The 26,584-nt window shown below is 44.4% G+C and overlaps 1 protein-coding gene across 5 annotated transcripts in view; it reads left to right on the top strand.

Annotated features, from left to right (window-relative positions):
- Positions 1-23,638, top strand: part of LOC133413982 (tenascin-like) — a 47,567-nt gene extending 23,929 nt beyond the window's left edge. For 4 of the 5 annotated variants that reach the window (XM_061698952.1, XM_061698951.1, XM_061698953.1 and 1 more), the window contains 20 exons: positions 853-1,116; positions 1,868-1,983; positions 2,899-3,052; positions 4,894-5,163; positions 5,601-5,786; positions 5,965-6,054; positions 6,125-6,388; positions 8,822-9,097; positions 16,652-16,924; positions 17,796-17,918; positions 18,388-18,531; positions 18,621-18,740; positions 18,820-18,957; positions 19,035-19,165; positions 19,665-19,797; positions 19,946-20,097; positions 20,744-20,840; positions 20,919-21,080; positions 22,178-22,341; positions 22,543-23,638. In XM_061698952.1, coding sequence (XP_061554936.1) covers positions 853-1,116; positions 1,868-1,983; positions 2,899-3,052; positions 4,894-5,163; positions 5,601-5,786; positions 5,965-6,054; positions 6,125-6,388; positions 8,822-9,097; positions 16,652-16,924; positions 17,796-17,918; positions 18,388-18,531; positions 18,621-18,740; positions 18,820-18,957; positions 19,035-19,165; positions 19,665-19,797; positions 19,946-20,097; positions 20,744-20,840; positions 20,919-21,080; positions 22,178-22,341; positions 22,543-22,653 — 3,368 coding nt within the window. In that variant the 3' untranslated portion in view covers positions 22,654-23,638. Of the gene's footprint in view, positions 1-852; positions 1,117-1,867; positions 1,984-2,898; positions 3,053-4,893; positions 5,164-5,600; positions 5,787-5,964; positions 6,055-6,124; positions 6,389-8,821; positions 9,098-10,856; positions 11,130-12,384; positions 12,658-12,734; positions 13,008-14,597; positions 14,907-16,651; positions 16,925-17,795; positions 17,919-18,387; positions 18,532-18,620; positions 18,741-18,819; positions 18,958-19,034; positions 19,166-19,664; positions 19,798-19,945; positions 20,098-20,743; positions 20,841-20,918; positions 21,081-22,177; positions 22,342-22,542 lie in introns of all 5 variants that reach the window. The other variant, XM_061698955.1, reaches the window with a different exon arrangement.
- Positions 23,639-26,584: the final 2,946 nt, after the last annotated feature.

The following is a 26,584-nucleotide window of genomic DNA, read 5'->3' as shown; positions in this document are numbered from 1 at the left end:
TCGCGAAATTCCATGAGTTCCACTAAAAAGGTTTCTAATTTTGTTTTCAGCAAAGCACTACTTTTCTATTAGATCCGGTGATGTCCCCTCACCTCAACTCCCATTTCAACGTAGTTCCTTGGTACTAAGATGCCACAAGATGGTGCCCAAGCAATACTTTTATATTAGACAGGGCTTTGGCCTGAGCACGAAAGCGGACAACACAGGCTAGGCTCCCCCCCCAAAATCTGGTGAAATTTGTGAGTAGGGGGCCACTCTATAGTGTTTCTCCGGAGAGTCGTGGTGGGTAGGGCTCAACCACGAACAGCGAAAAAACGCGACGAATTGACGCTCCTTATAATTGCCATGAAAACATTTTGAAAACAAATGTGATGAAGCGGCATCTTTTGATCGCAAAAAAAAAGGTTTGTAGGGATGTTAGATTTACAGTATGTGATGATTCGTCACATCATATCAGAGCTTCTAATTGGCCCAAAGCTGAGTTAGGAAGGACTAATGTGTTCAATATGTTTGTTTTACTGGCGCGCCGGCCACCATATGTGGGTATGCGCTTTTTTTTTTAAAGGATACCACATCATTTATTGCAAATGATTTTGCTAAACTCCAAGTTACGGCTCGTGGACTCCAGTTTGAGAACCACTGCTCTGAAGTGTCTTACCTAACACATGATTGGAAGCCTTTTAAAACTCACTCCCCACTGATCCCCCAAAAATATATTCACGTGAGGACTTTTTTTTCTATCCTTGGCGTCTCTCTCACTACTTCCAGATGTTTCTCTGGATCTCGCATTAGCTTGTGTGCTCTGGACCATGAGAAACTTCCAACTTTTTTCTTTTTTCTTTTTTTTTCCAGTGTCTCCTCCAAAGGATCTCACTGTGGGTGAGGTCAGCACAGAGACGGTGGACTTATCCTGGATCAACGACATGCTGGTGACCGAATACCTCATCACATACGTGCCCACCCAGCCCGGCGGGCTGCTTTTGAACATTACCGAGCCCGGAGACCAAAATACCGCCACGGTCAAAGAGCTGGAGCCGGGTTTAGAGTACGACATCAATGTGTATGCAGTTCTGAGCAACAAGAGGAGCGTGCCTGTTAGCGCCAGGGTGGCCACAGGTACCAAGAAGTACCAAGTGCCATTCTAAACTCCTTTAGTAAAACGTCATTATAAGAATGCTGAAGAAAAAATAAATAAATAAAAATGATTAGGGCTTCAACTAACAATTATTTTAATAATCGATTAATCTGCAATTATGTTTTCGATTAATCGATGACTCGGATAAACAAAAATAAAAGGACATTATTTCAAGTTCATTCAGCTCATTCAGGAAATCTTGGGAACAGTTTTTTCACTTCCCAAAATGTTTCATTATTCCACATTTTTCATGACAACTTTCCTAGATTGATGCAGACATTTAAGGACAGATTGAACTCTTTCTTCCACATTTCTCAACCGCTTCAAACCATTACAACTTCATGCTGGTTAGCTCATTCTGAACATATATGTAGCTATTTATCACATTCCCAAATTTTCCTCACTTTCATAATAAAATTCCCAAATTAAGAGATATTTTACATGCAGTATTTACCACATTCCACGTTTCTTGGCCGATGTAAACCATTAAACTTTTCAGCTCATTCAGGATATTTTGGGCAATACTTATCCCATTCCCAAATTAAGAGATATTTTATACATTTACCTAATCCCTCCACATTTCTGGATCAATTTAAACCATTCCAACTTCCAGTCTCACAGTCTACTTTTCAAAAATTCAATTTATTCCACAGCATTTCAGTTCAGCTTCAGCTCTTCAGCATTCACATGCAATTTTTTGTTGTTTGATGGTTTTGGTTTGAATCCCCACAGCTCTTCCACAGCCAGAAGGTTTGAGATTCAAGTCTGTGAGGGAGAACGCCGTCGAGGTTGTGTGGGAACAGCTGAACGTTCCTTTCGATGGCTGGGAGATCTACTTCCGTAACATGGTGGGTCCCGTTTGTAACCCTTCCCAGGATTTTATGAGTGTGAGGTGCTAAGTAAGGCCATTTTCTTGGAAATCTCTGCTCGGCACAACATGGATTTAATTTTGTTCCCAGCGTTTGCTTTGACATACAGTATGCAAAATCATGAAAGAAAGGCTAGATGTTGTGAAAAAAGTGCTCCCTACAATCTGAGCCAGAAACTATTGTGACGGCTGTTACGTCAGAGGAGTGTTGTAGTCAAAGACCGCAAAATTTCAGACCGAGGAAGGACCAAGACTTTAATGGGTTGAGACTGAGCCAAGACAAGGGCAAGGGTTTGGGACGATGTCGAGACCAAACCTTCGAGGGGTTGAGACGACGTCATGACCAACACTTTGATGTTGAGACAAAGTCATAACTTAGACTTTTAAGGAGCCAAGAACATGTCAAGACGAAGATTTTTTAGTCAAGTTAAGACCAATACTTTGATGGGTGGAGACCAAGTCAAGACCAAAACTTTAAGAAATCTAGACCAAGATTTTGAGATGTTGAGACAAGGATTTCAAGTAGAAGAGACCTGGTCAAGACCCAAGATTTTGAAGGTGTCAAGACCAAGTCTAGACCAAGACGAGGGTTTGAGGCCAAGTCAAGATCAAGACTTTAAGGGGCCAAAACCAAGTCAACAACAAGACATTGAGATTTTGAGAGTCAAGATTAAGACTTTGAGGAGTTAAGACGGTGTCAGCACCAAGACTGAGAATTTGAGACCAAGTCAAGACTAATACTTATAAGGCTTAAGACCAAGACTCAGACTTGACCTATTTCATTGTCACAGAGAACTTTATCCCCATTTAGAATTATTTATTTATTTATATCAAATTTGTTGTCCTCTCGTCTGACTTGTGCATGTTTGTTTTTTTTGTTGTTTCCGTTTTGAAGAAAGAAGACAATGGAAAGGTGGTGAGCACAGTTCCCTCATCTCAAAACCGCTTCGTCCAGTCAGGCCTCGGTCCAGGTCAGGAGTATGAGGTGTCCATCAGCGTGATAAAGAACAACAACAAGGGACCACCAGCGATCCAACAAGTCACAACCAGTGAGTTTGGGACTAAATTTGATTGCCATCCCAAAAAAATTTAAAATAAATTTTCGGAAGGTGGCCATAACCAGAAGTAGCAAAAGTACTCACACTCTGTTCAGTACTGTTTGTAAAAAAGTAGAGGTACTGATTCAAATCGTGTACATGTGTAAAAATAAAGAATCTGCAGACTCTAAAATGTAAAAAGTAAAACAGAGTTTTTTTTTTCCCCACATACAATAAGTATTTGGATGACTTGAAAACTTTGCACACAAAATAGTTTCCTTCTTCTTTTATGGACTTGCACAGTGCTCATACTGAAAAGAAGAAAGGCTAAGTTGTTTTTAAAACGAAAAGCTAGCCAGTGTTGGCTGGACTTTTGCTATGAAAACAACATGTTGCCAAAGCTTTGTTAACGTTGGGAAGTGACTAACAAAAAAAAAAAAAAGCTAAATTAGCTAATGATGACTAATGGAAAAAATAATGCACCTTACTTGTGGGTGTTTCTTTTCACGTTAAAGAGAGACATTTTGAATGGCAGAAGCTGGTGGTTTTTAGGCTGGCACAAGACACAACGCATTTGTCATGAATCATTCTTGATGTATTACTTACTTTTTTTTTTTTTTTTTTTTTTTTTTTCTTACTTTTCCGACACTGTTGTGTCGTCGTTATTTATGCTCCCTGGTTCATACTCCTCCATGTAGCTGCTGTCCCTGTTGCCAAGATCTCAGTAAGTTGAAGAAAGTACATATGTCTGTTTTTAAATGTAGGGAGTAAAAAACAAAAGTAGTCAGAAAAATATATACTCAAGAAAAGTGTAGATAAATGACAACTCTACTTCGGTACAGTACAGTACTTCCCACCATTGGTCGTAACCAAAGCAAAATGGAACTGGGCTGTGACGGCCTTCTGAAAATCCACAGTAGCCTACGAGATGTCCTGTGTCATGTCATGTCCATACATTATATTTGTTTGGCTCAGCGTGCTCTGCGGTGCTGTATGACGGACCATTTCACTGCTGAGGCCTTTCGTTGATGTCATATGCACACAGCATGCAGATATGGATCTTGGAATTAGCTTAAAGCTTCGCCCACATTTGAGCTCCCTGAGCTCTCCCTGAAGTATTTAGAAAAGTCTCGCTTGAGATAAAGTCTGTCATCTGAGTTTCATTTTACAGCTGGAACCATTAACTGGGTCGTTTCAATCATGGATTCCATTTTTATGCAAACTTTCTACAAAGTCTTGCTCTTGACTTCTTAACATCTCGATCTTGACCCTCAAAAATTTGGTCTTGACTCGGTCCTGGCTTTGTAAAGTCTTGGTCTTGACTTGGTACCAGCTCTTTGTAGTCTTGGTCTTGACTCAATCGCAACCCTTCAAAGTCTTGGTCTTGACTTGGTCTCTCTACCCATCAAATTATCAGCCTTGATTTGATCTCAACCCATCAAAGTCTCAGTCTAGGCTTCTGAAAGTCTTGGTCTTGACTCTGTCTCAACCGCTCAAAGTTTTGGTCTTACTTTGATCTCTGCTACCTAAATTTTTGGTCTTGACTTGGTCCCAACCATCAAAATATCAGGCTTGACTTGGTCTTGGCTCCTTAAAGTCTTGAGCTTGACTTGGTCTACGCTCTAGCTTTCAAAGTCTTAGTCTTGACTCTGTCTGACTTGGTGTCAACTCTTCAATGTCATTTTCTTGCCTCTGTCTAATGCAGTTTTGATTTCGATCCTGGTCTCTTCTCCCTTCTTCTGTTATTAAGATATTCCACAAAGTCACAGAAGCTGCAACAAACTAACAACTAACAAGCGGCGATCAGAAGAAGTAAAATATAGTCACTAATGGCATGGTCCTTCCATCTGCAGGCATTGACCCCCCACGGCAGCTCCAGGTGCTGGATGTGAGCGACTCCTCAGCGCTGATCAACTGGTCTGATCCCGTGGCAGAGACGGACCGGGTGACTCTATTTTACAAGCCCAGCCAAGCCTCTTCCGAGGGCGCCAAAGTGGAGATCTTCCCACTGGACAAGCAGCACAGCCTGGAGGGCCTGAAGCCCGACACTGAGTACACGGTGTCGCTTGTGGCTCGCAGCCGAGACGTCAGCAGCGAACCAGCGGCCATCACCTTTACCACAGGTCAGCTCCATACGGAATGACAGGAAAGGGTCGGGTCTGTGTCACAGAGATGAGGGACTCGTGTCACATGACGTAACTCGAGTCAGAATTAAGTCGGCCAATTTTAGCATGTGGGACTTGCTTGGCTAAAACTTATGAAAGATTCAACTGGACTTTGACTTGGCATTCATGACTTGCACATATGACTTACTCCGACCTCTGACAAAAACTGAGTGGAAAGTGGCTAATGTGGGAATACATGATATGACGGATAAAGATTATATTACTTGATTTATGACACGTGTAACCCAAGTAATGAATTGACTCGACTTGCTTGAAATTTAAACTCAAAGGTTAGCTTCTTGACTTATTCTTGACTTGAACTTGACTTATAAACACACATGTGATTTACTCCCACCTCAATGCGACTAACATGAGTGTGTTTGTATTGTGTGAAGCACTGGATGCTCCCAGGGAGCTGCTGGCCATCCTGCAAACAGAAGACAGCATCACGCTGAGGTGGCGCAACAGTCAGGCCGATGTGGACAGCTATCGTGTGAAATACAGCCCGTTATCTGGCGCGGCCCACGGCGAGGAAGTGTTACCACGAGGACCAGGAGAAACCACCATGGCCACAATTACAGGCAAGTGTACCCTATGTTTTTGAGCTCAAAGAGGAGTGACTAGACCAGGGGTGTCAAACTTGTTTTCATTGTAGTCGTAGTTATGGTTCCTCTTTGGGGGGGGTTAATATAAGCCCGGATCTGGCCGGTGGTCCTGGAGTATGACACTTCTGGACGAGTCAATGTGGTGGTTGTCCAGGGCTGAAGGCAGGGACCGAGTACGGGATTGGCGTGACCGGCGTGAAGAACGAGCGGGAAAGCCTGCCAGCTACCATAAACGCAGCGACCGGTGAGTGATACACCTCATAATCGTGACGAAAAATACAAGACAGGATTCATGATTGATGGCTTCTTGTCAGACCTGGACCCTCCCCGAGATCTGGAGCAAACAGTGTCCACTGAGACATCCATCAGCATTCGGTGGGAGAAGCCACACGCCAAGGTGTCGCGATACCGGTTGGTGTATGTTTCCAGAGACGGACAAGTCGAGGAGACGGTGATCCCTGCCTCCGAGACTACGTTCGTTTTACCTGACCTGACTCCGGCGACAAGTTACACAGTAACGTTGACAGCAGAGCGAGGCCACAGGATGAGCTCGCCGGTCACTCTGGCTGCATCCACAGGTGGGTGGAGCGACCGGTAGCGGGAGGCACCGCATTATCCAATTCACTTCCTCACAGATTCTCTCAGTGTCATTGGAAGACGAAAAAAAACTAAATTCTGAACTTGTTCGTGTAGATTCTCAGTCATCAAGGTCATGGTTATCCGCAAATGTTGAATCGAGGCTAGTACACTCTTTGTTCACCCCTGGGACAGGATCTCTAGAAGCAAACCCAACAGCGTTGGTTATACATTGTAGTGTCGTGAGGAGTGCAGTGACCTCTACATTGTAGAGACCAAGTAACCCCTACACAAACACTTGGCAACCTCTTCAGGGCCGGACTCAGCAGTTCGTTTGCTTCTCAAAAAGAAGGAACATTTCATTTGAGGACAACCATGTCTTTCCAAAATCTGTACAGAGAGGACCCCTGGTTTGAAAGAGGTGTGAAAGAAACCATCTATGTCGAACAAGAAAGGCCCTTTAAACAGAAGAGGAGGTTTATGCAATCACCTATTGTCTGTTTACAACAATGTCCTGAGATCCCGCAGAAGATTGTCTTATTTGATGGGAAAAGTGGCCACTGAAGACCCATTTTGCCACCAGGCAAGTGAACGACAACAGCAAACCTCGTGTGGCCACCCTTAGGGGACACGTCCGCCAGTGACATAAAATACAGGAGACTCCACATGTAAAATTTAGAACTAATGAAGCCTTTTGGATTAAATCTGTAACATCTTCAACAACCAAGAAGAATCCGGTTACCTGCATTCTACTTTTTCAGATTTTCGAACCTTCTTTTACTCACTATAGTCACCATACCTTTATCTCCAGATGCTCTGATGCCTACAACGACACAGTTCATACAGCAAGTTCAAAAGCCACATTCCCTCTATCCAGGAAACATGGGACGTCTCAGCATCACAAATGCTCCCTCCACTAGCATTTGCCCAGACAGGTGGGTGCCCAACGGGTCTTACAAGAACTTTTCCGTCCATGTGAGGCCATGTGAGTTCAGTACTGGGAAGTGAGAGGAGAGCGAAATCATATTGCGAGGAACTCTTGAGCGAAACACCTCTTAAAACTCCAGTGGTGAGCCGTCAGGTCTCTGGTGGCAATGTAAATTCTAATATTGGTTGTTGATGGTTTCTATAATTGTGATGTGAGAGTGGTGGCATGAAGAGGTGGATTGAGTCGGATAAGGCCCCGCTAACGGCCCAGGTACACAATGCACGGTCTGCCACTGCTTAGCGCGCAAAGGTTTTGCTAGCACACATAATGCTACCACAAATTCTTGCTTTTAGAATGGAGGGCTACTCCAGGACTCTTGGACCAGTTTTGTCTTCCTACGCTGCTTCTAGCTGCTTAGGATTTTGAAGAACTAAAGATGGTTATACGACAAGCTACAAATGTTTTTTCCACTGTTCACCAATTGACCTTTTGCTAAGACCTGCTAAGACCAATTCCCCAATAGTTCTCAATTTGTTCCAATTTGGTTAGCAAGCTAACAATAGCAGCCTGCGTTTGTCTCAGTTACTTTTAGAAAAAAAAAAAACAGGAGCACTTAGCAAGCCTTGTTAGCTTAGTTGACTGAATTTGCTAGAAGTGTCCAGCCTTCTCGAGTTTGCAAAACATGGCGGCACGGTGTACTACTGGTTAGAGCGTCTGCCTCACAGTTCTGAGGACCGGGGTTCAATCCCCGGCCCCGCCTGTGTGGAGTTTGCATGTTCTCCCCGTGCCTGCGTGGATTCTCTCCGGGCACTCCGGTTTCCTCCCACATCCCAAAAACACGCGTGGTAGGTTGATTGAAGACTCTAAATTGCCCGTAGGTGTGAAAGTGAGTGCAAATGGTTGTTTGTTTGTATGTGCCCTGCGATTGGGGGCCGCCTCCTGCCCGATGATAGCTGGGATAGGCTCCAGCACGCCCGCGACCCTTGTGAGGAGAATGGCTCAGAAAATGGATGAATGGATGGATATATATATATATATATATAGAACCATCTGTGTTAGTTTTGGGAACAAAAAAACAAGAAAAACAGGAGGAAATAGCTGGCCTTGTTACTTTAGCTAGATCATTTTGCTAGGGCCACAAATAGCCGTAATTAGGTTTCTTTAGCATAATGTTAGCATTTTGATGACCTGAACAGTGCTATGGAATTTTTAGGGATAATAAAATGATGTGCCTTACTTTGGAGCACTTGGGACCTGTTGATTTTGAACAAACCCAAATGACTTTATCCAGAACCTTAATTTATCTGGTTTAGTTTTGGCAGGCCTCAAGCACACTGTGCAGTGATTGGCCAGTCTGCATTTTGGGGTGCAGCTTAGCGAAAGGTCAATTGCTCAGCTTCAAGACGCATGCGCATTTATTGACTGTGTTTCAGCATCTTATTTTTTTGTGGTTTTGTTAGCCGCTGCTCTGAGCCATCTTTAGCGTCGGTTGTGTGTGACCCAGCAGAGGCGGCGAGGCCCTCCGTGGCCAACCTCACCTTCTCTGACGTAACGTGGGAAGGCTTCACGGCCTCTTGGAGCCCCTTGGGCGGCGACTTTGACAGCTTTGTGGTGGAGGTAACAAACTTGGACAATACGGCACAGAGCCAGAACCTGAGTGTGTCGGGCGGCGCACTCAGCCTGGGACTCTGGGGCCTGAACGCCAACACCAGCTACATGGTGGGCCTGTACCCTCTCTACCGGGGCGCCTTCTTGGAGCCCGTGTACGCCGAAGCCACCACAGGTACCGGTGTCTGTCCGGGTGCCTTGACTCGCTATTTTTGGTCCCCATAACTGCTTCGCAACAAACAGATGAATTAACGTTAGTCAATGATGTCATAAGCATTCATTATGCTTAGAATACACATCAGTGCACGGCTATGAAAGCAAGCATGCTCCCTCACTGACATGGCAAGCCTTGATTTTGACCAATTTTTGGTACGGATACGCTGAATTGAGCATTTTTTTCTTGTTTGCTTCTTGTTTTATAACTTCAACATGTATACGTAACCATGTAGCGACAACCTTATTAGCATGGAAATCACATGGAAAAGTCTGCACTCCCCTGTTCAAATGCCAGATTCTTGTGAAATAAAAATTAGACCAAGATCAATTATTTCAAAACTATTTTTGTGACCCCCTAACCTGGATAACTCAATGGATTTTTTTGAAATATTTTCGAAACGCTAAGTGAAAATGAACAACCGAGATAATGTAATTTACACCTCTCATAACTGGGATGTGACTATTCAGAATTAACCAATCACATTTAAAGTCATGTTAAATGAGAGTCAGCACAGAGGTGTGTGTACGGACTCCCTTTTAACATGACTTGGAATGTGATTCGTTAATTCTGGAAACAGGCACATCCTGGTTATAAGAGGGTGTGCACACTTGGGCAACCACATTATTTCAATTGTTTCTTGGTTTCATTTTTTTAAAATCACAAATACCTGGCATTTGAAGAAGGGCGTGAAGACATCTTATAGCCACTATACATGTCTCACAAAAAAATTAGATTTCTAAGGATATCTGCCATTCATACATTTCACCCCAAGGACAAATATCCCTAAGTTTTTGTGAGTAGCGTTACTCACTTCGCTGCTTATACTGTACACCATTGACTGATGTTAGTCCACTCTTATTGTTATTGTTCTTCTTTTCTTTCTTTTTCAAATTTCCCCTATATCTTCTGTCATGCCGCTTGCCTCGCCGCATGCCATGCAAACATCTCAATGACCTCATTAAGTCACGTTTCGGTGTCACCACCATCGAGAGAGGCCGATCACTCGCCAGCCCCTCGGAAGCGTCGCAGCCTTCCGTCGAAGTGCATGAAGCTCTGCATCGATACGCTGTAATGAATGCAAAAGCAAATGGGTGGAATTTCCCACTCCCTCCCTAAAGCATCATTTCACGATCGTGTGAACAAATCAAGAGCTCGATTGAGTCGTTCAACTTTTGCTAAGCCATACCTCCCGAAATGCAGTCTGACCAATCAAAATTGAAAAACCGAGCCAAATAATGCAGGCTCTGGCTAAAGCTATGCAGCATTTTTCTAAGCCAATAGAAAGCCGGCTCCTGATAGAACTATGCGGTCATTCCGTAGTCACTTGAATCCCTCACAAATCAACCCAGAGGAAAACAGGTTCTGGATAAAGCTGAAACCGGTCGTCCACATTGTCATTTGAAACAAACAGAAACCAAAACGAAGACAGTTACAGTAAATGCGGGCCATGGATGAATCCATATGGCCATACGCATCCTAGCCTGAGCAAAAAAAATAAAATAAAATCTAAACCAAGTCATATGAATGCAGGCAATGGGTAAAGCGATGTGGCTGTTAAATCTTTGAAATAGAGATTTCTGAAAATGTATTTAAAAAAAATACATTTGAATTTTAACAGCACGCGCAATGTTTTAGCGTGATGGCGCAATTTAGCGCCCGCTATTCGGGATCTTAGTCAATCAAGCCCAAAATGTCTAACAATGGTTTCTCCCTTCAGCGCGTCAGCCGTCGCTCGGCCAACTTTCCGTGTCCAACGTGACGTCCGAAAGCTTCTCGGTGGTCTGGAACCACACTGAGGGCCGCTTGGACGGTTTTGTACTGGAGATTATTGATTCTGATTGGCTGATGGAGCCAAGGGAGTATAACCTGTCCCGCCTTGTGACGGCACAGCAAGTGTCGGGGCTGCGGCCCAGCTCAGACTATGTAGCCTACCTCTACGGGACGTACAAGGGAACCCGGACGAGCGCTGTCAGTGTTGTAGCGACCACAGGTATTTCAAGTGTACTTTATCTGGAATAATTGGCTGTGAGATTTTGGAAAGATTTGCTGCTGTCGTCCCTGCGAAGGATTTCACAGGCTTCAAATCACTATTGTTTCTAAAATCGTACCGGCCAAAATACGACACCTCTCCTGACTTCCATTTAGTCCGAGACTGAGCTTACGTCACTCCCACTACGACAGGCGCCCGCTCGCATCGTTTGTACTTTTTTTTTTTCACTCAGGGAAGCGGCACTTCATCACCAAGCCGTCGAATTACACTCATCAGTTAGCGTGCGGATCCGTGCACCATCAACAGTCGAGTGTGTGCTAGTCATCCGAATCCTCATCTGTGCGAACACTGCAGCTCTGCTTAACTTTTGACTTTGACATGATCGTGCTTCGCTGTAGTTTCACAATAGTGGATCTTCATCCAGCCTAGCTGATCATAATAGAGAAAGTCAGTGTCGGGGTGTTTATTGTGTGTGCATAGTAGCCAAATGATGATGTCACAATTTGGAAAAATTCAGAACGTGTCGCTTCCAGACACATTTTCAGAAAGAGGCAATTCATATTTACTAGGTTGTTTGATTTCAGGCAGCACCTTGAATGAGTGGTTTCCACATCTGCCTCACAGTTCTAAGGTTTGGCATTTGATCTAAGCTCCAGCCTTCCTGCGTGTAGATTGCATGTTCTCCCAGTACCTTTGCGTGGGTACTCCGGCGTCCACCCACATTCCCAAAACGTGCGTGATAGCTTCATTGAAGACTCTAAATTGTCCTTAGGTGTTAGGGTTAGTGAGTGAATGTGAATGTTTGATTATGTTAGATCCTCCTTCTCCTCAGGATTGCTCCGTTCACAAGCACAATGAATACATGTAAAATGTTGGGATGTGAGTGTGAATGGTTGTTTATATGTCCCCCGTGATTGGATGGCGCGCATTCCAGGGCGTACGCTGTCTCTAACCCAAAGTCAGTTGCGACAGGCTCCAGCTCACACGCGACGCTAGTAAGGATGAACACTAACCTATAGAAAATAGATGGATGGATTTATTGTCACACTTGATGGCTGGGCAGTCCCTTCTGAGACCAACAATCGGATCCCTTAAAAATCGACCTTGGCAAAGCGACAAAGTATTTGTGCCCCGGCTATTTTTCGACGGCTTCGCAGGGACGACATCGGCGTGGTCTGGTTTGTGTCTCCAAAGTGACTTGGACGTGTTTTAGTTTCACAAACATATACTGTATATCTCTCTCTCCCCCTTGTAGCTGAAGAGCCAGATTTGTCCCGGCTAGTTGTTGCTAACGTTACCTCAGACCGAGTGTCTCTGACGTGGCGGGCGGGCGCCAAGGCATTTGATAACTTTGTAGTAGAAGTCAGAGAGTCTGCTTTGCCCTCGCAGGCGATGGGTCAGGCCCTGCCAGGCCACGCGCGCTCCACAGTCATGGCCGGCCTTAAAGCCCGTACACGCTACGACATAAAGCTGTACGCCAGCACCGGCGGCCACAACACGTTTCCGCTTTTCGCTGTCGCTACAACAGGTAGGCCACTCCGAGTAGCACCCCCGACGACTCATGACCGAACGGCACTCAACCGGCATGTTCTTCTTTGTATCCAGAGGACGCCCCCTTGTTAGGGCCCGTGACCGCTCAGTCTACCGGTCCGCATAACCTCAGTGTGAGCTGGAGTATCGCGTCCGGCCACTTTGATGGCTTTGTTGTCCGAGTCGGTGACGCCGAGCAACAGTCTGAGCCGCAGGAGTTCAGTCTGCCTGGCCACGCTGCTAACGTTACCGTCGCCAACCTGATGGATGCCACGGGCTATAATGTGGAAGTTTACGGCTTTTCTCACGGCCGCCGCACTCCCTCCACGCTAGTCCACGCTGCCACAGGTACCCGCCAACTTCACTCATGTCCTCAACACCTTGTTCACTGCATGGAGCCAGAATCCGAAATCCGACTTTTCGTGACTTAGACCACATTAAGTCTGGAAAGTGATTCAGAACAGGCTTTGTCAAGACTACTACATTACTCAGAAAAAGTTTGGTATATTGGGTTTTCGGGTGAGATTACAGGATGAACCCAAAATGCACTATAACCTTTGCTGGTTTTATTACTTGTCGCACAATTTGCTGTTCTCTAACGGCAAAATTCACAACAACTCATCATGCTGTTCACATTTTGACATCACGAGACCAACGGGACACCTAACGATTGATCAACAGTACAGTACCTCGTACCAGGATGTTCTCAGGGCCGAGTACCCACTGATTTTAGAGTGTTACAGCGTGTCATCATCAGGTTGTTCCAGAGAGATCCGAAGAGTTAGGAAATGGTATTGAAGTGGATCAGATCCTTGTTATAGAAATCAATAATTCTTAGGTTCATCCTTAAATTTTACCCCAAAGCTGAATAACCTTTTGTGAGTAGTGTTAAGTATCACAGCCAGGTGATAGGTAGGCTTTGTTCACACCGCCGGCAAATCTGATTTGGTTCTCATGTCGTATCTTGGACTGTTCGCACTCTCATTTGCAAGGGATAAGCGGGATTTGTTGAGTCCACACATGGTGGTAAAAACCCAGGTTTCAGTGAGTATGCTTGAGATGCAGGAATACAACCGGTGATTTGTCTTCCACGCCGTTGTCGTCAGAACGGTTGCTCTTAAAAAGTAGTGTTATTGCACAACCACGGCTCTGATATCCGATTTGAAAAATCTGAATGTCCGGATTGAAGACACTTCTGTAGAAGCCGGGTCAGAGAATCTCTTTGTGTGGCAGTGTGAACAAAGCCTTAGATACACAGCTAGTCTATACATGACTTTTAGGATATACAGTAATCCTCTGCATATTTGCGGTTCACAATTCAAGAATTCACCTATTCACATTTTTTCTGTGGAATAATTCCGCAGCTATTTACGGTTTTATGCTATGTTTTTCAAATGCTCTAAGAAGCTGCAAAGGCCCTGTCTTAAAAGAAAACTAGACGTGTCAAGGAAGCATTTTGAAGCGATACATCAGACTGAGAGACAAGCTTTGTATGTAGGGGAGGAGCTAAGTTTAGCCTGGGTCGTAGTGAAACTTAAGGAGAATCTTGGCCTCATGTGCATGTACATGCACATTTCTGAAGCATTTAAAAAAAAAAAATCGAATGATCTGTAAGCCGTTTTGAAGGGTAATGTTGTATAATGAGTGTTTTGGGATCATTGTTTGTGATATATTTACAGTTTAAACTATAAATATAGGCAAACATACCCTCTAAAGTTTTTTAAGGGCATCAATTCCTTGCGGTTTTCTGCTATTTGCAGCAGGGCTCATTCATTATCCCCCATTAATAGCGGGGATTACTGTATACATCGCTGTGAGGATATTTTCCCTCTAGAAAAAAAGCTAGTCGACAATTTGCTGATTTGCTTTTGCAATCCTTGCACGCATCCTAACTGAAACAACAACAACAACCCAAAACCGACTGCCCCCTTCCTCCAGCACCTTTGCCCAAAGTGGAAAACCTGACCGTTTCCAACGTCACCCCCTTCGGCTTCCGTGTGTCATGGGGGGTGAAGCAGCGGCAGCCGCGGGACGAATCGGCGCCCTCCGCAGGCGCTTTCGTCCTCTTTAACGTAGTGGTGACCGACTCAGGCTGGCTTCTGGAGCCTCAGGAGTTCACGGTGCCCGGAAACCAGACCCACCTGGACGTGTGGGGGCTCATCACCGGTATAGGCTATGAGGTCAGGCTGACGGGGGTGTCAAAGGCGGGGCTCCTCTCTCGGCCCCTCACCGCAGTGGCCGTCACAGGTACCGACCGCAGGGAACCCGCGCCCTGGGAAGGGGCGTCCTTGCATACCGCAACTACAGTGGTACCTTGATTTAAGAGCGGCCAGACGAATGGCTTTTTCCAGTTACGAGAGGATAGCCAGAGTCGCCCGTGCACTCTCAGCCGTTTTCAGCTGCTGCTCCAGATTAATGGCATTCTAATTCGTTTCACGGAACAAATGAAACCCGTAAATCAAGGTACCACTGCACTGTGCGCATCATCGATCGGCCTTAAGTTGCAACTCTGAAGTTTCAACCTCACGACATGGCAACGCCTACATTGATTTATTTTAAGTCATGGATGACGCCAGTAACTCAGCTCTGCCATGTTTTGGCGCTGAGGCTTCAGCACAATATTGCCGCCTGACCTGATTTATGACAGTGAATGGTTTCCAGAATCCTTTCCCTCTTCACATTTCCTTTCAAGCGCCTATGACGCGGTCTTGACGTGCAGCCGCAGGAGCAGGCATTGCGGCGCTCCCGTCTGTTCCTTCCTACCTCCCCAAATAAAATGTGAGCCAGCTTGTTGGTTTACGTTCATATTTGACAGTGTGTTTTCCTTCCGATGGTTTGAAAGGGACACTTGTGTTTCTATTTTAGGCGTCTACGTACAACGGTTGATGAGTACACACACACAGTTTCAAGCTCTCAGGGCCTTATTCGATTCTACGAACACTTTCAGCTTGTTCATTGACATTAGTCTGTAATTTTAAAGATTTTTTTGTTTGTTTGTTTTGCTTTTTCAAGTTTTGAACTAAAGATCATTTCTTGTCATAGTGTAAAATATTTGTCTTTTTTAACCCTTCAATTTCCAGTTTGTACAACGCACAGGTTGTAAAACAACCTCAGAAATGAGCTTTTTATACTTTTGAAGTACCACTTTTATCTTCTTATATTGTTAATAGTACAGTCTTTTTACAGCTAGCAGAGATCAGCTCCCCTTCTTAAAATCTAAATTGTGTCATTCACTTGCTTTATTGGAATGCAGTAAGCCATGAAACGCCTATTTCAGAAACAAAAAATATTCCATGAAATTGTACCCCTGTCCAAAAATTGAAAAATGACCTAATTTGTGAGAAAACCTTTAAAAAGAAATAAATGTTGAGTCTGGAACAAAACCCATTTTACTCAAATTGTATGATTAAATCCGGTAAATAAGTAATTGAAATACTGTAGGTTTCATTTGATTCAATTGGGCAAGCGTGGCCATGATAAATCCAAAACGTACAATTGGATATAAATTGTACATTCTTTAAAGATTTAAGAGACTAAAGTTGCAAATTATAAAATCGGACAAAAAATCCCTACCCTTGAGATGTTTCATTACATGAGGATTAATACAGGTAAAATGTTTAATAAATAAATAAATAAATAAAAAAACAAGAACAAAACTATAAGGAAGGAAAACACTGCGCATGACATGTCCGTCGATCTAACCTCAAATTTGTTTCTTTCCCTTTGTGAATGCACTGGAAGCGTGGCTGGCAGGAGGACGCATGGCCACTCGGTTTCTCCGAGCTGATTGGCTCCTGTCTGAAACTGACTTGATTGAGAGTCTTTGAAAAGCCTTTTCGTATCTTCAGTTCTTTTCGTTTTGCTCGGACTGACTTGCACTTGCATCTCGATCGGAGGTCTCCCCTCTGAAATGGAAATGCCTTCTAATTATCTCTCTGAAATCTTGGTAGAAAGTGGATGAATGAACCAACAACCTTTCCTTTGTGGCCCAGAGGCGGAACCGGAGGTGGAGCATCTCTTTGTCTCTGATATCACGGCCGACGGTTTCCGTGTGTCGTGGACGGCGGACGAAGACCTCTTTGACAGATTTGTGATCAAACTACGGGACAGCAAAAGATTATCCCGTCCTCAGGAGCACAGTGTTCACGGCGGCGAGCGAACCAGGCTAATCACTGGACTCATGGCAGGCACAGAGTATGAAATTGAACTTTACGGCCTTTCGTTGGACCACCGCTCCCAACCGATCTTTGGGGTTGCTCAGACAGGTACTTGAGCTACACTGCTAACATATTAAACCCTTGAACCTCTCAAAACTGGACTAACTGGTTAAGACTAACCCCTTGAACCTTTCAGAACTGGATCCGCTGGTGCTCCACTAACCTGTGGAATACGCCAGAACTGGATCTGCTGCTTGTGTACTAAACTCTCAGTCCTGGATCTGTATCCTCTGGAAAACTCTCAAAACTGGATCCGGTCATTCAGACTAACCTTTTGAACCCATCAGAACTGGATCTGCTTGTTCTACAATAATCCTCAGTGACCCCTTAGAGCTGGATCCAATGGTTGCACATACACCTCTGTAACCTCTAAGAACTAGATCCCATCATTCTATACTAACCTCTTAGAACTCATTCCACTGGCCTTATCTTAATTTATGGGACCTTTCAGAACGGGATACACTAGTTTTATACTAATATCTGGAACTCTTCGGAATGGGTCCCACTGCTTCCAAACTAAACTTCAGGATCCCAAAGAACTGGAATCCCTGGTTCTTTACTAACATCTCAGAACTGGATCCACTGGTTCAAAACTAACATCTGGAACCCCTCAAAACTGGATCTCCTGGTTCTATACTAACTTTTCAGGACTCAATCCAGTGTTCTGATGTTTATTCTGGGAGAACTCAGAACTGCATCCGCTACTTGTATACTAACATTTTGGATCCCTTTGAACTGGATCCCCTGGTTCTATATTAACCTCGGAATTGGATCCACTGGTTTTAAACTAACCTCTGAATCCAGTCACCATTTAGTAATCTTTGTCACTCTGGTGGAGAATTGTCGATGCCGGACCAGCTCAGTCCTTGATCATTTTCTCTTTCACCTCTAACCTAAGAACCTCCTTTCTCTCCACCAGGCCTGACAACTCCGAAGGGCCTTCGTTTCTCTGACGTGACAGACTTGTCAGCCGTGGTCCACTGGTCCATGCCTCAGTCTGCAGTCGACAACTATCACATCACCTACATGCCATTTGAGGGAGGTAAGGCTTAGATTGTAACTTTGGTGACCAGAGGATGAGTCCCAAGTCCCTAAGGTAAGGGTGGGGACTCGCCTCATTGTGACTTGGACTCCAGTTGAGTCAAGTCACTGTTTTGAGGACTTGATTTACCAACAATTAAAACTCTGGAGACTTGATTTTGACTTGGGAGTTAAAGATTTAAGTGAATTCCGTTACTTTGTTACTTTAACTTATTGGTCTTCTCTCTTTATGAGGATCAGATACTTCAGGCAAGACATTAATCAGGTGACCTGACTTGGGACTTGACTTACCACAGGATTTGACTTGAAATAAACTTGTGACTTGACTTGACATAACCTGTGACTTGACTTGCCCAGGACAAAAGGACTCGGGACTTGCTTGAGACCTAAAAGTTAAGACTTGCGACCTACTTGAGACACGTGTGACATAATTCCATGTTTGCCCAAAGAGAATCATTTCTTATCCACAGGAAGCCAGATGAGCGTAACTGTGGACGGCAACGTGCTGCAAGCTTTGCTGCCCAACATGAGTCCTGGCAGGATGTACCAGGTGACTGTTAGTGCCGTGAAGGGTCTTGAGGAGAGTGACCCCAGCGGTGATGTCGTAACCACTGGTGAGTCCTCGGACCTGGAGGACCATCTGAGTTCTCCGCCCGCTCGGATTACTTGTCAACGAGACCGTTAATATCTATTTCCCCTGCAGCTTTGGACAGACCTCAGGATCTGACCACGGTTAACGTCACGGACGGCTCCGCTCTGCTGCGATGGAAACCATCCGTGGCCACGGTGGACGAATACATGATAACTTATAGTTCTGAGTCAGGTTTGTTTGTTCTGTTACTTGACTTGAAATGATGTCCACATAGATTTGCTGTGATGGGACTGCCTGACATGTCCCACAGTTTCCCCGACCGTGGAGCGTGTTGCCGAAACCGAGTTGGAGATTGGCTCGTTGCTTCCAGGAACGCTCTACACCGTGGAGCTCGTCGCCACCAGAGAGGCGCAGATGAGCGCCTCTGTCTTGACAGAATTTACCACCAGTAGGCCTGAGTATATATCAGATAAACCCTTGAATTTTTGATACGTTGATAACCCAGATTTGACACTGGGTTTCCAGAGGTGGACTCCCCTCGAGACCTGGTGGCCATCAACATTGAAACGGACAGCGCCACCCTGACATGGAGACCCCCACAGGCCGCCGTCAGCGGTTACTCCCTGACCTTCTCTGCGGCGGATGGGATGACCCGGGTAGGATACACCAGAGGTTCTCAAAATATTTGGGGTACAGGGACCCCTTACAGGGGAGATTTTTTTAATACATTTTATTTTAACATTTAATCCTAAATATTAATGAATTTGATATTTATCCATCGTCGCTAGCTGACGTGCACTGCTTCCACCGTGATTTTGTCGATTCTCAATCATTCAGATCATGGTAATCCACGAAGGTTGAATGGAGGCAACTGGACTCATCTTGTTTGTTGAAGACATTTCACCTTTAATCCAAAGGGTTTCCCCAATTCGAAATTGTAGGTGTCTTTTAGTCTCCCTCTTTAAGTCTCTTGTGGGTGTATACCTTGGGGGCGGTCACAAGTCCTTTACTCACCGGTTCTTCACCGGTCTGGTGACAAAAAAAGATTGTTAGTGGCCAATCTTACCATGGAACGAGACAATCTTCGGGGGAGAGGTTTCAGGTTCCGTTAACAACACGACACGACATAATAATTGATTGCAAATGATTTTGTAGGAGGTCATGCTGAGTCCGACCGCCACCTCGTACAACATGGCCCAGCTGGCCGGCTCCACAGAGTACACAGTCCGACTGCAAGCCGTCGCCGGAGCTGAGAGAAGTCGCCACGTAACCGCCGTCTTTAGTACAGGCAAGCACCGGCATCAATCAGGTCTTCACTGTCATGGTCCCGAAGTCCTTTCAGGGACCTGAATTCTGTGGGAAAAAAAAAATGATCTGCGTGGACCTTGTTAAATCTGTGGTAAGTTGTTTTTTTTTTTTTTTTGGCTTGCTTTCAGTTGGCCAGTTGCACAAGTACCCAAAAGACTGTGCACAGATCTTCCTGAATGGCGAGCGCGCGACAGGCGTGTACACCGTCTACGTGGGCGGCGTGGAGAGCCAAGTCATCCAGGTCTCCTGTGACATGGACACAGACGGCGGAGGATGGATGGTGAGCACGTGCATGAATCCCACCGGCAGTGGTGGGAAGTAACCAAGATCAAGTCATTTATTGCTGTCCTTAAGTCGATTCTTCAGGTATCTTATTTTAGTTTTGATTTTTTTAACCATTACTCCCTACATTTGCAAACAGATACAATACTCACAAGGGTAGGGCACACAAACGTTATTGTGCATTTTAAGTGCATCCTGAAATATCACCCTAAAGCCCAATATAATTAAAAGTAATTTTTAAAAAAAGTATTGCTTGTGGATTCTTAGTGCCAAGGAACTGTGTTGAGGTGCATTGAGAAGCTTCATTTATGCATAAAAAGTGCTTTGCCAACATCTTGGTGGCCAAATCTATGTTGAAGTAATTTGAGGAGTTGACTTTAGACAAAAGTAGTGCTTTGCTGCTATCTTTTGACAGCGATAGGCAATTGTAAACCTTTTTATGGGGGCATCAGTTACTTGCCGATTTTCACTTCACTACATTTTTATGTTTTACTTACTGAAGTACATTTTAATGTACTTTATTTTTACGTAATTAAAGGAGTTGAATCAATACTTCTTTTATTGTAGTCTTATTTTTCTTTAAATGCGGGTTTCGGTACCTCCACTTAACTACAGTGTTTCTTACGAAGGTGTGTCCTCCTCAGGTCTTCTTGAGACGGCAAAACGGGAAGTTAGAGTTCTTCAGGAATTGGAAGAACTACACTGCTGGTTTCGGTAACGTGAACGACGAGTTCTGGCTGGGTACGTTTCTTCTACCTTCGACTTACTGAGTGTTTTGTGCCTTCCGTCACTGATCTTCAATCAGATTGCTTGTTGCAGGTCTTAGCAACCTCCACAAGATCACATCTGCTGGCCAGTATGTGCTGCGCGTGGACCTGAGGGACAGCGGAGAATCCGCCTACGCTCAGTACGACAAGTTCTCCATTGCAGAGCCCAGAACGCGCTATAAGATTTACATTGGGGCTTATAGCGGGACGGCAGGTAGGCTTTGTTTTTGAGGAACTACTGTACCAAGAGGTAAATCTGGAATGAAAGCTGGTCAATGAATGATAGCAAACGAAAGGCAGACAACCAAAAAGCTGCTGAAAATTTGCAAACTACAGCTACCAAACGGAAGCTCCCAAAAGGAATCTAGCAAATGGATGCTACCGAACGGAAGTTACCAAACAGAAGCTATCAAATGGAAGCTACCGGACGGAAGCGAGCGAACAGAAGAGACCTAACGGAAGTGAGCCAACTAAAGCTAGTGAACGAAAGAGAGTCGGTCGAGTCGGGAAAAAAGCTATCTAAACAAAGTTAGAATGAAAGCTAATCAAATGAAAGCGAGTGAATGAAAGCGCTACTGGAAGCTAGCGGAAGATTCCGGATGGAAGCGAGCTAACGGAAGCTACCAAACGGAAGGAAGCTAATGAAAGAGTACTAGAGTACGGACGTGAGTGGAAATGTCTGGAGAAAAGCAAGCAAACGAAAGCAAGTGAACGAAAGCAAAAAGCTACTGAGCGGAAGCTACTGGACAGAAACGAGCAAACAAAAGCTAATCAAATAAAAGTGGGGTAACGAAAGCCAGAAGAAGCTACCAGTCTAAAGTCAGCAAGGAAAACCCAGCAGATGGAGGTTTGTGAAGAAACGCGAACAAACGAAAGTTAACCCAATGGAAGTGAGTGAATGGCAGGCAGCGAGCAGTAGCTACCAAAGGGACCAAAGCTAAGGAAACAAAATTACTGACTGAAAACTACCAAACGAAACTTAGGAAACAAGAGCTACAGATCAGAATTTAGCTTTTGTTTTGTTTTGTTGGTTTTGACAATTCGTGGACGCTTTGTTATTCCTTTGCGGACACTTGTGTAAACTTTGTTGGACGTGTTGTGTACCCTTCATTGTCACTTCGTGGATCCTTTCTTGACGCCTTACAATGCGTAGTAAAGGGGGGGGAAAAATAATTTAATACATTTTGTAATGAGACACGTTAAAAAAAAAAAAAAGAGAAAAAGTGAATGTGTGGCTGTAAATACTTTCCGTGTGGTGTCGGTTTAAGAAGCTCAAAATCGTATTTGAATATGTTCCCGCCGGCGCGCCAGGCGACTCCATGACGTACCACCAGGGCCGTCCCTTCTCCACCTTCGACAACGACAACGACATCGCCGTCACCAACTGCGCTCTGTCCTACAAGGGAGCCTTCTGGTACAAAAACTGCCATCGTGTCAACTTGATGGGAAAATACGGAGACAAGAGTCACAGTAAGGTACGGGACACGTCCGATCATTGAGACTCACACATTCCAAGTATCGTCTTCCCCAGCCTCTTCTCTGTTTTTTTAAACGCTCTAAGATGCCGAAAGATGGCCCCGAAGGCCTGGCTAATTATTAGCATAGATGTCACTATAATCATAAACCTTCAAACAAAGTATTTGTACTTGTGTACTTCCCACCACTGTGCTCCACAGGGCATCAACTGGTTCCACTGGAAGGGCCACGAGACCTCCATCGAGTTTGCAGAGATGAAACTCCGACCGACCGACTTCGGGAATCCAGAGAGCAGGAAGAAAAGATCGTAGGGTCCGACGTGAAAACTTCCTCTCCTCCAGATATTCACCGCAAAAAAACAAAAAAAAAACAAAAACAAAAAAACACACACAACTCGCGTGGGCCCAATCCTCCAGGGACAAACGTTAATTCTACATGATCCATTTGGTCAAAGGCACATCATCCGCAACATCGTCAGTGGCATGTTATATATGTTGAAATATGAAGATGAACTCTCCATAAGTCGTCATTAAATTGAGTTGTTTTTTTTTTATGTAGTAGGAATTGTAAAATTTCAGCGCAAATTAAAATGTTGGTTTGATTTGAAAAAAAGAAAAGAAATGTGCATGTCGTTTCCGCTGACAGCCAGCAGGTGGCAGTGTTGACCAGTTGAGGGCAGGGCTTCATTTCATCAGCTTCAGTACTTTTTGCATAAAAACGTCATGAGATCTGTTTAAAAGTCATTAAATTGTTAACAAAAAAAAACAGTGTCCACATAATGTACAGTTTAGTTTGCACACAAAAAGTATAAGAAATAAATCACCAACCAGAAATGTATTGCTTTCCTCACCATTATTTTGGAGAATTCAGTGAAAACCTTTGAGGCAGTTTAGTGTACCCTTCGCAGACCTTTTGTGTACACCTTGTTAAGACTTTGGGACCCTTTGTGGACGTATGGTGTACGCTGTGTGGAACCTTTGTGTCCACGTTCTGTGCCCTTTGTTGACACTAATGGTTGACAATTTCTGTTGATGCTTTGGTGGAGCCTTTCTTGACAATTTGTGGACCCTTTGTGTACACTGTATGGAAGATTTGTGCACCCTTTGTTGACACTTCGCTGGCCCCTTTGTGCACATGTTGGGTACCATTTGGTGGTTTATCTTTTCTTCGTCTTCACTTTTTGTTCCTCTCATGCGGACACTTTACGGACGACCTTGTGGAACCCACCTTTGGACCCTTCGTGGATACTTTTCGCACCCTTTGTTGACATTTTGCGGCGCCGCTCACGTCCACACGCCGGTTGAGCTGCGTGAGATATAGACGGCGTAGATGAGGTTGCATTTGGCGATTAAACTCACAAATAAAATAGAAAACACTTTGTGGAAAACCTGTTTGCGTGGCCTCGCTCAAACATGCCAAGCAGCATTCAACATATTTTGTGTGTGTGTGTGTGTGTGTGTGTGTGCGCGCGCGCACGCGCGTGTGTGTGTTCTTCTCTTTCTAGGAATCGTTGTGCCGAGAGCTGGCGTGCTATATTTGAATCGACAGGCCCTCTCGCACACATCAATCTTCACACATTCTCTTGCAGGGCCAATTGCGCGCACGTTATTGCACAATATAGCGAACCTCCGTTTAGTGCCGCTAGCCTGCAAGCTTGAAACACTTTTCAATGTATGAAAACAAACTTCTTAACGTACGCTAGTGGCTGTTGTCACTCTCGCTCGCACAATCCTCCAAATAAGATGCAAAGTGCCCTTGCTTCAAGCTGTTTATTGTAAAATAACGAAAGTGCACTAACTTAATGCTAACATATAGACAGGCTAATGGAAATTAGCGTTGATGTTACATAATTATAAACGTTCGAAGAACTGCCACTTTAAAGTCCCTGTAAGATGAAAATCAATGTCTTCTAGATTTGACACATCAACACCACAGAAAAGAATTTTGGCAAATTTGAATGATTAAAAAAAATTACCAAGTATATTAAATCAGGCTTCAAAATCATGAAAAATCACGCTATGGTCTCCGCTCTCCAACAATGTGGGCGTGTCTGCTGACTGCGTGAAAAAAATGGATGCTACTTTGTTTAGCATCTTTCTGGAGCCGACAAATCTTTCCATTTGGCCGGAATATATGCCACCGGGTCATCACGGGGATTTCCACGCCGCAACCAGAGGCGCTAGCCACAAGCTAACTCGCGACCTAACACTCTCCTCTCGGCCGGCGGACGGGCGCAGGGCTCACGCATGCCGTCACCTCCTCGAGTGGAAATTGAAATAACGACACCGAGCTGTTGTGTCAACTGTGGCATCCAGCTTTGACTATATCTCATTGCCACTTGCATTTTTTTAATACGCAAAGAGGGAAAAATCTATTTCATTGATTCGCAGACCATATCGCGCAGCCCTACGTGGAGTTTTTTTTTTTTTTTTTCCTTAACGTTGAGAGCATTACGACTAGCGTACATTTCATCAGCCTGTTGCACCTAAAGAAACCTAAGAGGATTGCGTGTACGCGTGAGTGTGTTTGTTTCGCGCATGTTGAAGCACACGTATGAGCCGGGTCAAGGGATCACGACCCCGATTTCTTTACCTCATCGCACCGCCATCTGTGCGCAAAGCTGCTTACAGCCGCAAACTATATACGCGCCACTCATTCAGTCAGCTTCACCAAACCTCACCCCATCCACTCGCTAACCAAAACAGCAGCAGCACCAACATTGAGTCTAACTGGCGCAAACCAGAGCGAAGATTGAAGATTACCGACAATCCCGGCCATCGGCATAAACGAGCGGGAACGCCCCCCCCCACCCGGCCTGACCTGACCGTAACTCTGGCTCAGTTGGCGCGCTGGTGGCGGATTAGGGCCTCATTCGCAGAAGCGTCGGGTCTATTTTGGGTTTGGACGGGATAAAACGGGATTACGCTGACAATGACTCGCCGGGCCATTGCTTTCAGATTCGCATGAAAATCCAACAAGCGGTGTCGGGATGGCTAAACTGTTATTCGCACGATTGGCCTTTTTTTTTTTTTTTTTTTTTCATACACGCTGTGGTTTATTTTTTGAGCAGGCTAGTCAAATCTGTGACGACATGCTGACATTTGCTCTTTGAAAGGCTTTAGCTGCTAGCACCGTTAGCACCTGTTGCTGTGTTTGTTGTGTTGAAGCGAGATGCTTACAACAGTGCGAACCGTGCTGTTTGAGTGGGGAAGATGCACTTACAAAATATTTACAAAAATATTGGGGGGGGGGGGGGGAATACAAATATTACAAAAACTATAAAAACAAGCAAAAGAAAAACATGAAAGTAAAGTGAATTACAAAAACATCAGGAAAACAAAAATATACTAAAAACTAAAATGTTGGGACAAATTAACAAATATTACAAAAATAAAAAAATAATAAAAATTACATGACAAAACAAAATGGGAAAAAAATACACAAATATTACATGCAACAATTAAAATGATATGATTATATTATTCTTCCACATTTCTTCTGGCCCAAGCAGACGAGTGTTTTTGATGGAATCAAAATAAATGAGCTTGTATTTATATTGCAGTACTCTGACTTGTGATTGCTGATTGCCAAGGGACTCCATGGCTGCCGGCCGCCGAGTCGTTATTGGCGGAGCGATGACATCGTCAGGTCAAGCTTTCAGCTTTATGCGGTATTTTGCTCCGTTTTAGCAAAAATTGTATTTCCTCCACTTTGCACGTCCAATCACTGACGAGCCATCATCCGCGGTGACCCCTCTTATCTGCTCGTTTCACCTGACACCAGAGCCGCTGAGTCGGCGCACAATGACCCCCGTTATCGACCGGCGGATCGGCCTCGCGAGTGGCCTCGTGGGCACGCCGTCTGATTGGTCACCCGTTAGACTTGACTGCAGAGCACAGATGAAATTTCTGCTGGGGGAAATTATAGATCATCGTGGGCAAAAGGAACCTGCTTATCTCTACTGTACTCTCACTGTAATGCATCCAAAGATTAGTAGTGGCCAATTCGGTCCTCAAAATATTAGCGACACAAAACACATTCAAAAAAGTAGCAAAATATCAGACAAAAATATAAAAATGTTGGGAAAGAATACAAGAATTTAGGTCCAAAAATATATAAAATACTACAAAATAATACCAAAATGTTACACCCAAAAAGACAAATATCAGAAAATAAAAATTAACACAAATTAACACAATTGACAGAAAAATATACTAAAAATAGAAAGCAATCCTAAAATAT

Source organism: Phycodurus eques, chromosome 15 (genome assembly GCF_024500275.1).
Source record: "Phycodurus eques isolate BA_2022a chromosome 15, UOR_Pequ_1.1, whole genome shotgun sequence".
NCBI lineage: Eukaryota > Metazoa > Chordata > Actinopteri > Syngnathiformes > Syngnathidae > Phycodurus > Phycodurus eques.
The sequence above is the reverse complement of the archived record's forward strand: the minus strand, read 5'-3'. Positions and strand labels throughout refer to the sequence as shown.